Source organism: Myotis yumanensis, unplaced genomic scaffold (assembly GCF_028538775.1).
Source record: "Myotis yumanensis isolate MYYU_CA2020_CCGP unplaced genomic scaffold, mMyoYum1.0.hap1 SCAF_8, whole genome shotgun sequence".
Classification (NCBI taxonomy): Eukaryota; Metazoa; Chordata; class Mammalia; order Chiroptera; family Vespertilionidae; genus Myotis; species Myotis yumanensis.
Genome location: NW_027223759.1, coordinates 28984350 through 28997571, shown reverse-complemented (window position 1 = coordinate 28997571; position 13222 = coordinate 28984350). Strand labels below are relative to the sequence as shown.

General features: G+C 41.2%; 1 protein-coding gene across 1 annotated transcript in view; it reads left to right on the top strand.

Annotated features, from left to right (window-relative positions):
* The window catches only part of DNER (delta/notch like EGF repeat containing), a 232127-nt gene that overhangs the window by 198727 nt on the left and 20178 nt on the right, over positions 1–13222 (top strand). Inside the window, exon 10 of the mRNA XM_070422316.1 lies at positions 9037–9150. Within this exon, the coding sequence (XP_070278417.1) occupies positions 9037–9150 (114 nt within the window). The remainder of the gene's footprint in view (positions 1–9036; positions 9151–13222) is intronic.

Genomic DNA, 13222 nt, shown 5'->3' with positions numbered 1-13222 from the left:
GTTCACACCTGGAGAACCCAAACAGGGAAGCCTCTACCCCAAGCCTTAGGACCCTGTTGGCTGGCCTGTCCAGAACTGGAGGAGAATCCCCCATGTCATCTGTCTCTGTCTGGCATTGCCAACTTCCAGTCTGGCCAGTACAGGGAGCCTGGACCAGCAATCCAAAGAGGGGAAAAATCTAGGAAATAATAAACAAAATAAACAAAATTGGAATAATAACAACACTAAACACTCAAGAGAGGAAGTGAAAAGACTGATGTATGCTACTCAACATTAAATTTAAATCTAGGAAAGCAAAAGGAGGAACTAATTCATGATAGAAGTAAAAGCAAAAGGAAATAGAAACCATGAGTTGAAAGATAGGAAATGTGGAGAAAAGATTCAAGAGCTCTGCTTCCGTCTGAGTGATGGACGCTCCAGAAGAAGGAGGAAGGAAACAAGGATATGAAACCAGAATGAACCCATTACTAGAAGGAGAAGTCTATGAGCAGAAGAACGTTGACATTTTCACATAGTATGGGCTTCCTCAGTGCCAGAGGATTAATGAAGGAGAAGATGCACAATTTGAGATTTCCTGATGGAATTTTTAAATCCAAGGATAAAGAGGGTTGTTTTTATAAGAGTCTTCACAGGGAATACAGGTTACATACAAAAGACAGAGAATCAAACCATCTTTGATCTTCTCTGTAGTGAAACTAAATAATGGTGAAGAAGTGTTTCAGACTTTTCAATGGAAAGGACTGGTAGTTAAAAGGTCATTGATATTTGAGGGCAAAAGAAAGACATTTGGTACACTTCAGGATACAGAAAATGTAACACCCTCTCTAAGAAAATTATTTTAAAAGTATTCTCAGTAACTAAATCAGAACAAAGATAGCCAGATAGAGGAAGGTAGAGAACAAGAGGAATAGGGTTGAGAAGACTGCTTTAAATGCAGAGAAAAACTTAAAGAGATGATGTGATTGTGAATGATAATTCAATGGTGAAGAAAAGTCATTTGAAAAATAGGTTTATCTTTATACTGATTAGTATTGCTGCATAATGAGTTAGTACAAGGTCATGGTTTGAAACAACACCATTTTATTATTTAGCAGTTTTGTTCATCTAAGCCTGGCTTAATGGACTCCCTGCTCAGGGTCTCACAGGTTGACTGGGCTGCATTGGCATCTGAGGCTTGAATAAAGAAGGATCAACTTTCATGTCCCCTTGCATTGTTGGCCAAATTCATATCCTTGTGGCTGTCAAATTGATGACTGCTTGCTTCTTGAAAGTCAGCAGTTATGAGAGAGAGTCTCTGCTGCTTCATGTATCTAACTTTAGGAGAGGCCTGCACCCTCTTAATGTCTCACCTGATTAGGCCAGGCCCACTTATGATTAACTTAAAGTCAACTGATTAGGACCTTAACTGCATCTTCAAAATTTCTTAACTTTTGCAATATGCTTTTGGCTAGAAGCTCATGCTCAAGGGGAGGGGAGTACACAAAGGCATGACTCATTAGGGGTCACTCAAAAGTATGTCTATCACACCTCTTATTAAGGAAAAATTGAAATGACCACACTAAAGTTTCATATAATTTTAAGCAAATCTATGTGTTAAAGGGAATGGGGGTAGGAAATATTGGAAGACATACACGTGTGTTAAAGATGTCGTCCCAGTGGGCAGGTAAATTGATTATTTAACTTTGGTGCATTTATAGAGACATTTAGGTTCAGGTTTAAATAAGACTGCTGGAAACAGGAAGGTAAACCCTAGGAAAATAGCAATAAATAGGACATCTAAAGTAAGAGTGATAGGGCAGCGGTGGTGGTGGTGTACAAGGGATTAAATGAGAAGCAGAAAGGGCTAAATCAGGCTCTCCAATTCAGAGGAAGAATGAGTGAGGGGAGGACAGAGGTCACAAGATCCTGTGCCTTTCTCTCCTTGAAGAATGTACATCATCTACCTCTTTGGAAGCATTTCACCTGATATATACTTACATGTAAGATGTATGTATAAACTTAGGAAAGTATTAGATAGGTGGGCTTCAGTTCCTAACTAGTTAGAACTTGCATAGGTGGTGTATTGGTGGGGAGGTTTGGGACTTTAACTTCTTATTTTCCATATGCATTTTTTTTCCTTTTCTTGGGGTTTATTCTAACAAGTCAGCATCTCCTTGGCGTAACCAAGGTACCCCTGTGTCTCTGCTGGGGTCCAACCCCAGCGGGTCCAGTTGTCCCCAAAGGTGTGGACAGAGTCGGCGAAGAAGGAATGACACGGAGACAGCCTTCAGTTGATCAGCAGCCTAGCCAGGATCTCTAGCCAGGATCTCCAGCCAAGTTCTGGTTGGGATCTCCAGCGAAGTTCTGGTTAGGATCTGAACTCCATATGCATTTTTAAGTGATGAGTTTTACTCTTAAAAATTAAATAAATGAATATGATAACTGTCTAAAAAGAATGGCATTAATAGGAAGTCAGGCAACTATAGCTAAGAACATTTTGCAAAAGGAAATCAATGAGTGGAACTTCTGCCAGATATTAAAACCCATTTAAATGCTCCAATTATTATTACACTAGAGGCCCGATGCACTAAATTTGTGCAAGAGTAGGTCTTCCTTCCCCCGCCGGCACTGGCTTCCCTCTGGCACCCGGGACCCGGACTGCTTCCCTCAGGCCACCTGTAGACACCCGGGACCTGGGCTTCCCTCTGGCCTTGTCCAGAAGGACGTCTGGTCTAATTAGCATATTACCCTTTTATTATTATAAATTCCCATGTTACAGGTGCAAGATTGGACAGCTGACCCAAATTGAGGAATGGTCCAAAAACCCTTGTCGATAATAATAGACATATAAAAATGTGTGACTCTTGAAGAGGACTTGCTATGAATGGGACATTTAAAAAAAATGGTGCTAGAAAAATTGGGCTGCTAAACAGAAAAAATAAATGTTCTCACACTTCTAAATAAATTCCATATGGATTTAAAAATCACAAGTTGACTCTCAATATAGTAATCCCCCCTTTGTCTCTCTTTTCAATGAAATTTCCTTAGAGTTGGTATAGACAGCACCTCTATTTCCTTAAGTTTTATCTTTTTTTTTAACCCTCCTCAGTTGGAGCTTGTCCATACCATCCTGCTAACATGGATTTAGCGGTGACTTAACTAGAGTCTTTTCAGTGAATCCATGAAGCCTTTTCTGCCTCTAACTCCGACTGTGTTCCTGCCCCTTTGCTCCATTGGTCGCTTGGGTCCCTGCTTCAGCTCCCACAGGTGCAGTCCTGCCCCCTGGACTTTGCACTCCCAGCCCCCACTGAGTTCTCGTCCTCATCCTCGTCCTTGTCCTTGGGACACCACAAATAGTCCCCAGGGTTTTCTTCTGGACCCCATTCTCGTTCCTTCTCTTTGCTCTCATTCCATCCTTTGACTGTATCCACTGTCTGAAATGTTGATCCCCAAACAGATTCTCTGCTTGGACTCTCCCTTCATTTTCTCTGTATCTGTATGACAATTACGGCCAGCTTTGTAGTCGATTCTTTCTGGCCGCAGACTTTCTTCTCCTTTACACTAAATCAGAATTTAGTGAAAGGCAGTGCCTACATAGGTTTTTTTGTTTCGTTTGTTTGTTGTTGTTTTTTAATTCTCGGCAGAGTTCGATATGGTGGCTTGCACAAAGCAAATGCTAAGTAGCTATCTTGACTTGAATTGAAATTGCTGCTTGACATACTAATTAGGGGAAACCATCTCGAACATTTTCCCAGTAAATTTCCACTGTGGATCATGAAATTTTTAGAAACAAACTGCACAGAGGGACTCAGAGTAACCTCCTTTCGGAGATACCAGAATGCTGACGCTTCCTGCAAAACCATTTCACAACTAGTTCATGCGGGACTCCTAATTTCATATTGTCAAAAAGTCAAGTGACCGCTCCATTTGTTTCTATCAAAACAAACTAAATGAACAACAATATACTCATTTGGAATTTTTGGTGACAAAAGTTAGAAAGAAAAAAAACTGTGTTCTTTAATTGTGAAAATAATATAACAACAATAAAAAATTTAGAAAAAAAGAAATTTCAAAATACCTCATTACTTTACAACAGAATACAAGAGGAATAGTCATCTATATTGTTTCATCCTTTTCTAATATCTACATTTTTATAGTTATAATTGAGTACACCTACAATTTTCTGTTCATACTTGTGGGGCTACCAGCGGGTGATTTTGGGGGGCGGGGGCTCCCACTGCCACCTGGTGGTCTGCTCGCCAGCCCCGTCCCCTGCTTGCCAGCCCCCCCACCCCCCGCCCCCTGTCACTGCTGCTGGTCACCTCCCTCTGTGGGAGGCAACAGGTGGGGCAATCAGGGGGCGATGCCACCTGCTCACTGGCCTGCCCTGCCCCCCCATCACCCCACCACCACTGCCGGTTGCCTCCCTCTGCGGGGTGATGGGCAGAGCAATCGGGAGGGGGAGGCCCTCTTCCATCCCCTCCCACACCTGCCTTGGCTGGCTTGGGGCCTGTGGGCTAGGGGCAGCCCCTGCATTGAGCATCTGCCCCCTGGTGGTCAGTGCATGTCATAGTGACCGGTCGTTCCACCAGTCTTTCCGCCATTTGGTTGATTTGCATATTAGGCTTTTATTATATGGGATTATTGAATTGATTGGGTGACATTGGTAAATACAATTATACAGGTTTCAGGTATACAATTCTGCAATACATCATCTATATATTGTTTTGTGTGTTTACCACCCCAAGTCAAGTCTCTTTCCATCACTATTTATCCCCTTTTACCCTCTCCTACCTCCCTGACTCCCCTTCCCTCTGGTGATTATCATATTATTGTGTATTTTTAAAGTCCATAGAATTTATAATTGAAAAGATGAGAATTTTTGTTGTTGGCTAAAATTATTTCCTCTGTGTAACCAGGAACCAGAATTTCTGGATGTTTTGTCTACCTAACTCCTCTCATGTAGTGAGATAGATGCAGAAATAAATGTCAAGATTTTTTCCTGTTTCAGGCTATTATTTAATCAGAAGAGCAAACTGAGGCTGAAACACACATGGAATAATGAGGTTAAGGCTGAGAAGTCAATTGTAATTTCTGAAATAATTTGGAAAAAGTTGAGTTCTGTGAGGGTAGATAAAATAGAAAAGTTTTCATGGAGGAAATAAGTTTTAATATAAAATAATGGTTTAAAGGGAATAATATGTTCCAAGAACACTTCAATCTAATTTTCTTTACCTGGCCTGCTTTTGTTCCTGGAGATAAAAATAACGATTTTTGTTTTCAAATCTTAATCATGACTAATCATGATGACAACAAAGATTTATAATTGGTACACGACTCTTTGAATTTTTGTGCATTTTAATTCTAAAATTAACTTCTATGAAGAACCCTGTTGGAGTAGAGATCTTTTCAGAAACATTGCCTCTCTATTCCTTAATATGAAAAGTATGAATTTTTATTAGTTTTGACTGGATTACAGTTTATTTTTACTTGAGACTAAACATAAGTTTTGTAATAGTGCGTGCTGCATCCCTTGCCAATGGCTGATGCATGTGTCATTCCACAGACTCGGTTTGAAGTGTGGACCTGGTTTTCCCTGACAAAATAGGGTGTTTTTGAGGCGGATTTGGAATCGCTTCTCACTCCTCTGGCAATCCTACCTGTGTGTCAGCCAAAGTACACGGCCCGTCGCCCCTCCTGAAAGGACAGGGTTCTGGTGGTATACCCTTAATTTCTTCCATGCATTAAGATATGGCCTCTGCTTTAAAGGACCTCGGAGATTTGGGGCGGGATCAGGCAGAAGAACAGATAAGCCATGGTTTAACACAATAAACTCTGTAACGGCGTGAACTTAGCATGCTCTCAATGCACGATGGTGGGAGAATGGAGCTCAGTCTTGGGAGAGTCAGGCTCAGCTTTCCGGACAAAGGAGGTTTGAGCTGGCCTTGGACAGTGAGGATGTGCCAGGTGATGACAAGCGTGGGAAAAAAAGATCAAGGAGGGCGTTCTTGTCAGAGGACGTAGGATGCCCAACACTCCGTGTTGTACAAGCACCTGGGACCCCTGGGGAATGATGAGCTCAGGAAAGCAAGACCTGGGGCCCCAGGAGAAGGGCAGGAGTGGGGGCCGCCTCAGCTCAGCAGTGTTCATGACTGTTTATCTCTCTTCTTAAGATTTCAAGCTCATAGCTTTAATCGCCAAGCTGAGCAATATGACAAATATTTTTATATAGGGATTAGCAAGGCTCAGAGTATAGAAATGTGAGTAACCAGAGTGCTCACTGGGGACTTGAAGACCATCTTGCTTCGTAGTCATCGTGTTTCTGTGAAGATTGGCTTTTGTTCCATCTTGCTGCCAGAAAACTCTCACTGAGTCACAAGTGACCAAATATCTTATCTCTTGAAAAAGAGACATAACAAGGGATAGAATTATTGCCAGAAACACACAAAACATTGAAAGTGCTTATTATCTTGCATGTTTTAATCAGATCTGTAATATTGAAGGCTTTTAAGGCTAAGATGTTTAAATATTTAGCCTAGATTTTGCTCTTCAGCCTTATTTGGAAAATGTGGTAATTTTTATGTTAATGTATTATTTATGTTAATATCATGCAGGTGAGATTAGCTGACAACCATTAGAAACTCAGTGAAGATCATCCTTGATTGCTCATGGAAATTTTTCTAGGCTTCAGACATCTCTGAACCTTAGTCCTGGCTGCATTTCCCATTATAATTGAAAGTCTTATTTGTCAGCTGGTTCCGCATTAACCAGCCTCAGGGGAACACTGAGGTTGTAAATATGTGAATCCTTTTTTTTTTGATAAACACTTGGAAGCAGAATGGGCCCTTTTGTATTTTGATCTTTCAGTTGATTTTGCGTTACTTGGGAATCAGTGAGAAATAGAAACAGAGTTTTAGGTGGGCGAGGTAGTCTCTCTCTCTCTCTCTCTCTCTCTCTCTCAATTTCTCTCTCTCTCTCACTCTCTCTCTCTCTCTCTCTTTCCTCACCCCTCTCTCTCAAAGAATCACTAGCTTTATGCTAATAAGTAATTTCATCTTTAAATTACTCTGAGCTTGTATATTAACATGCATCTCCTGGGTTTGTTAAGGATGTTGGAAGTCTGAGGCTCCCACAAGTCACTGGAGCTGGGCAGGGAACTAGGACAGGGCTCAGAGGGTCCATATCCCACTGAGCACAGGGCCATGGGATCGGGGTGGTGGTTGCAGGGAGCAAAATAAAGCAAAGATCTGAAAGGCACTTTAGGAAAACATCTGGCAGACTATTGTTCATGGGTTGGATATGAGGGGCAATGGATAAAAAGAAATGAAAAGACATCCATTTTAAAATGCTTTACCAGACTCAAGTAAGTCATTAATGTGAATACAGAGAGGCAGTTCTCATTCTATTTTCTCTTATATATTTTTCTCTTTCTTGAGCCCTACTTCTTAAGGCATTGAAAAAGAAATGAGAGAAAAATCTCAACAAGAGTAATTTCAGTGACTAAATGATGAGTCATGGGGTGTGGCAGCCTTTTTATAATGTGAGCTAAGTAATGAGTGGATAGTAAATTAAGTAAATACCATTCAGTTACTATTTGCTTTATGCTTGTTCTTCATGATGCTGCCGGGAAGGAAGAGCATATCATTATATAGATTCTTATACAGAGTATCATGTAATTTATCTTCCTCTCCAGAGAGTGAGGAGTGGGAGAGAGGGAGCTTAATCCAGGCCTGCATGTTGTCACTCCACTGAAACAACAGCAGAAATCCTGCCTTAGGAAAAGCCACATTTTTAGTTTTTTATAAATTATAAAACAACTAGAGGTCCGAGGCACAAAATTTGTGCAAGAGGCTCGGCCCTTGCAGCCCCAGCTGCCCCGGCCCTCACAGCATGGCTGTCCCACAGCCCTATGGCCCTCAGCCCCACCCACTGGTCATTCTGGAAGGTCGTTCCGGAAGGTCGTTTCACCGTCTGGACTAATTAGCATATTAGCTCTTTATTATATAGGATAGGTACTCATTGTAAAGTTATTCCAACACTATAGAAACACATAACGTGAAAATCAAAGTAATTCATTTCCCTCTCAGTCCCACTTCGGGTATTTGCATGCATACACACACATAGACCTTTTTAAATATCAATGGGAAACTTACCATTTTCATTATGATTTTTTAAATGCTTCTCTTTTGTTAAGTGGGCGCTGAGTTACATAGAATTCTGTGTGTGTGCATGCCACTCTGTGCTCACTCTAAGAGAACTACTTTGCAAGCAGACTCAGATGCAGACTGCCTGTGGTTTCAAGTTCCAGCTCCTTCCCCTGCATCCTTAGGACCTGAATTCTTTCCTCTGTTCCCTCACCTAGAAGGACAGAATGAGGGCATTTGTCTCATAGTGTTGCTGTGAGGATCAAATCTGGTGGAAAGCACAGTGCAAGGTCTGGAATGTAGTATGTGCATACATGTTAACTGTAGTACATGGGGAACTAATGAGGTCTTTGCCGACTGAGTACCAGGGGGCTCCCTCTCTCTCCCACAGTTTCCCAAAGTAGCTGAGGCTCACTTACATATCTGAATCCAACTCTTCCCTTCAGGATGCTGGTCATCAATTACCTTGATATCTTATGAAGGCTGCCTGGCTATTTTCTGTTTCTTTTGGAGACGCAGAAAGCACTGGTCCCTGATAAATTTGATCTTTGAGGCCTTTAACTTTCTGGTCCCCAGGCTTGGGGACATGTGCTCAGAGAAAGTCCAGGTGAAAGACTTATGGTAGGACCTCAGAGAAGGGATTGCATTTGTTATTTTCTCATAAAATATGTCTTTACAATAACCTAAAGTCAAGACTGGACATGTGCTCTCTCTCTCTCTCTCTCTTTCTCTCTCTCTCTCTCTCTCTCTCTCTCACTCACACACACACACACACACACACACACACACACACACGCGTGCTACTAGGAATCTGCCTACATACCATTCTAGCATGTTTAAACACTTTGCTTTCAAAGGCCATGGGAGCTGAAGATTCCTTAATCAGTCACCCCTTTTGTGTCTTTCTCCACAGGAGTTCACTGTGAAGCCTACAAGGACCCCTGCGCTAACGTCAGCTGTCTGAACGGAGGCACCTGTGACAGTGAAGGCCTAAATGGCACGTGTGTCTGCACACCAGGATTTATAGGCAAGTGACGCAGGAACTGGGTTTTCAAATTTACCACAAAATTCCTGAGATTACCATTGTTATAAAACCCAGGAGCCTTGCTACAAAATGTAAGTGGGCGTTGCATTTAGATGAAGGTCTTTTTAAAAATAATCCACTGTTTGTCATTAAATGAGGCTCTTCTGAAATCAGTATTTGCATGTAGTCTTGCTGAGACTGACAGTGCTGTTGCTGTGAAACACAAGACATGAGCCATTATGCCAACTTCTGAAAGGTTTGTGTTAGTGGAAGAAGGGAAGGAAGGATCACATGTATTCTCTGTAGCAATTGCATTCAGCCACAACTTGTATTTTTATTGAAAGATAGAGGAGTGGGTTTTGAAAAATGAAAAGAGATGGTGATGATGGTGAGAAGTACTGGGACACCCCAGGTTCCAGACTGACTGTTAGTGAAGGTAGGGATGCTATGGGTGTGGGGAGAGTGAGGAGAGAAGGTGGCCCCAGGGAAAAGCAGGTGGGGAGGACAAGGGCAGGTTCCAAAGGAGCCACAGTGGCCACAGAGCTATGAGTCGAGAGAGTTGTTTCTAGACTAGGGGGTCCACGCTAACCTGGGTTCCTTCTAAATAACTCCTTATGGGCTTCTGGGAGTTTGTGAACCTGAAACAGTTATGAAATGTTGAATGTATGTGCATCTGCTGAAGGGAGGCTCTCAAATCTTCATCATATTCTCAAAAGGAACCATGAACTTCTGGGGTAGAAAAGATTCCATCCTTTGCTTTGCCAGCAGAGCCCAGGAGTCCCAAAATGTAGAGGGCAGGGCAAATCTGTGTTTTCAGAGCTTTGCTCAACAGGAGTCAGTCTGGTTTGCAAATTGGAAAAGGGTGACCTGGAAGGAGCCTGTAGAAGCGAATGCGTTTTTAAGATGCAGGAAACCATGTTGTCATTGGCTGGAGAGCACCCTGAATGCTCACCTCTCCCCTGGAGAATTTCCCAGCATCCGGGTCCCGGGTCCATCCCTGGGGAGTCTCATGTGTGCTTCTAGGGAAGATGTCAACAGTCAAGATGTGGGAGAAGCAACTTCTGTTATCTTCATATTTGTCTGTGTCACATGCTGTGTTTTCCTGGAACTGAGGAGTAGGGTCACTCCAGAAAATCACTCATAGATGTTTTTGTTTTGCAGACTGTCTTACAAACACACACAGATGGGTATACTCATCAATGGGTGAAAAAATAATACTGGGGAAGCATCCTATTTTTTCCAGGTATTTTTATCCCACAAATACTAAAAAGCAAGGAAGACAAATTAGAAAATACTGTGTTATAGAAAAAAACAACCCACTATTAAAACTGCGCTACTAGGAGCTAGGAGATAACTGTTGGTAACATCTTGATACAATAAGCACATGTATTTGAAAGGAATTATAATGCTCATATTATATTATGTCACCTCCTTCTCACTTAAAATATATATCATAAATGTGTTTCTGTTTTATCATTTTTACTGGCTGTCTTTTAGTCCATGATATGAAATACCATGTTTTTTTTTTTTTTAACCCATTGTCAATTCAGCTTTTGGGTAGCTAACTTTTTTTGAGAATTTTTCCCTATTATAAATAATATTGTAATGAATATTCTTGTATGTACATCTTTGTGTACTTATCTGATTATTCCTCGAGCTAATGTCCCAGGAATGGGATCACAGGGTGCAGGAGGATACTTACATATTTCCATATTGTTCTCCAGGAAAAAGCATTGTAACAGTATTCTCTCCTATTAAGAATGCACAGCATCTGTTTCTTCGTCTTCACACCCGTACTGAGGACTGTCATTCTGATGGCCAAAACCCATTTAAGTGTTGTTTGAACTTGTATGTTTTTTATTCCTACTTTAAAAATACATTTGTGGTCATTTTGGTTTCTTCTTTTATGAACTTCCTATTTATGTCAATCTTCATTCTTGATTTGAAATAGTCCTTCATAGTAAGTATATTACATTTTATCTGCCACAGATTACAAATATTTTCCCACTGTCATTTGCCTTTTAAATGTATATAAAGTATTTGTTTTTCATATAGCATATTTAAATTTACATAATTAAATCTTGATACTTTTCCTTTTTTATGCTGGAAAGATCCTATGTATTAAGATTTTATAAATATTCTCCTATATTATTCCAATCACTCATGAGTTAATCTTCTTAAAAAATATAGTTTTTATTGATTTCAGAGCGGAAGGGAGAGGGAGAAAAAGATAGAAACATCAGTGATTAGAGAGAATCATTGATGAGCTGCCTCCTGCTTGCCCACTACTGTAGATTGAGCCCACAACCTGGGCATATACCCTGATTGGGAATTGAACCATGACCTCCTGCTTTATAGGTCGAAGCCCAATCACTGAATTGGCCGGGCATGAGCTAATTTAGTGCATGTAAATGTTTAATCTATTTGAAATTTATCTTGGTATCTTATGGGAAATAAAAGGCAATCTCTTCTCCAGAATATTTAGCAAACCTTCAACTGCCTACTCAGCATTTACTCTTAGACATACCTCAGAGACACCTCAAACTTACAGGTTTCTTTCTCCTTTCTTCCTTTTATTATTTTTTAAAATATATTTTATTGACTTTTCATAGAGAGGAAGGGAGAGGGATAGAGAGTTTGAAACATCGATGAGAGAGAAACATCGATCAGCTGCCTCCTGCACACCCCTACTGGGGATGTGCCCGCAACCAAGGTACATGCCCTTGACCAGAATCAAACCTGGGACCCTTCAGTCTGCAGGCCGATGCTCTATCTACTGAGCCAAACCGGTTAGGGCTCCTTTCTTCCTTTTAAATATTTGCTAGCTCTTTACATGGTATTACTGCCCCATGAAGTTATTCTGGACAGAAACTGGGGAATCATTTGGTACCCTCCTCTTCTTCCCCTTACCTGCATCCAGGTATCAAGGAGCCCCAAAACCTCCTACACTCTCTCAGTTCTTTATGGAGCCAACACCAGGCTGCCTTCACATCCTGCCTGCACCAGGTCAGCCCTCCCCACACCCATTCCTGATACCCTGATATATTCTCTACACTATAGAGATGTTATACAATGAAAGTCTAATCTTGTTGTTCCCTACTTAAAAATTCCCTATTGGCATTTCATTGTTTTTAAGAAGAGGGTCAAAGCTCTTGATCTTCAAGACCTGAGTGGTCTGGCCCTTTCCAGTTTCATACTGGGCTCCCCTACCTGCTGATTCATGAACAGCACATGCCAGGCTCTTCTTGGTAATATTCTTCCCTTCTATCTCCTGCTGCCCAGTCCCCTCTGCTCCCCCACACCTCCACTTTCCACCCCAAGGCATTTCTTCCTGGTACTCATACTGACCACAGAGGGCATTTCCATTGTAGTAGGTTAAAAAAAATCACATTAATTGATGTTTGAAAACAACAGATGTCTATTTCTATTCAGCCCTGATAATCTTTTAAACTGTAGGGACCATAGAATAGTTCCTCAAGTTGTTTGGAGAACTGTTCTGTTAATGAATTTTACAGAACACTGTTCCCATGAGATGCTTCATGGAAAAAGTGTCTGTGGCCAAATAAACCTGGGACATGGTACATGCCATGTGGAGATTCATAAGGGGTGTCTGCAGGCAAAAGGCTCTGCGAGGTCTCACAGTAAAGACTCTTATTTGCCTTTGTTTATTTTCCAACTACATTTAATCACAGAACCGTATTTTTCCCTTTAAAAAGGACTGATTGTATTCTGAGAACCTGTAGAGGCTGATGAAATGTGGACTTCCACCACTAAGGAACAGTGGTGCCGCTGCTCTTTGAATTGCTACCTTGGAACCAAATGCTCTTTCTTTATACCCGAGGTTTAGCAGAACTTACTCTTGGCCAACTATTTAGTGCTCAGAAGGTTCTCTCACTGACTAAGTGGAGTGAATTGGGCAAATTATCATGATATAATTAGATACCCAATCCAATGTCACCTTTAACTTGTAGAATGGCTTTTTCAGTTTCGGTTTATGTTGCTCTTCTCTTTCTAGGATCTTTAGATGGGACCTTACGTGACCGATTTTCCTTATTTCTAATGTATATATTTTTTG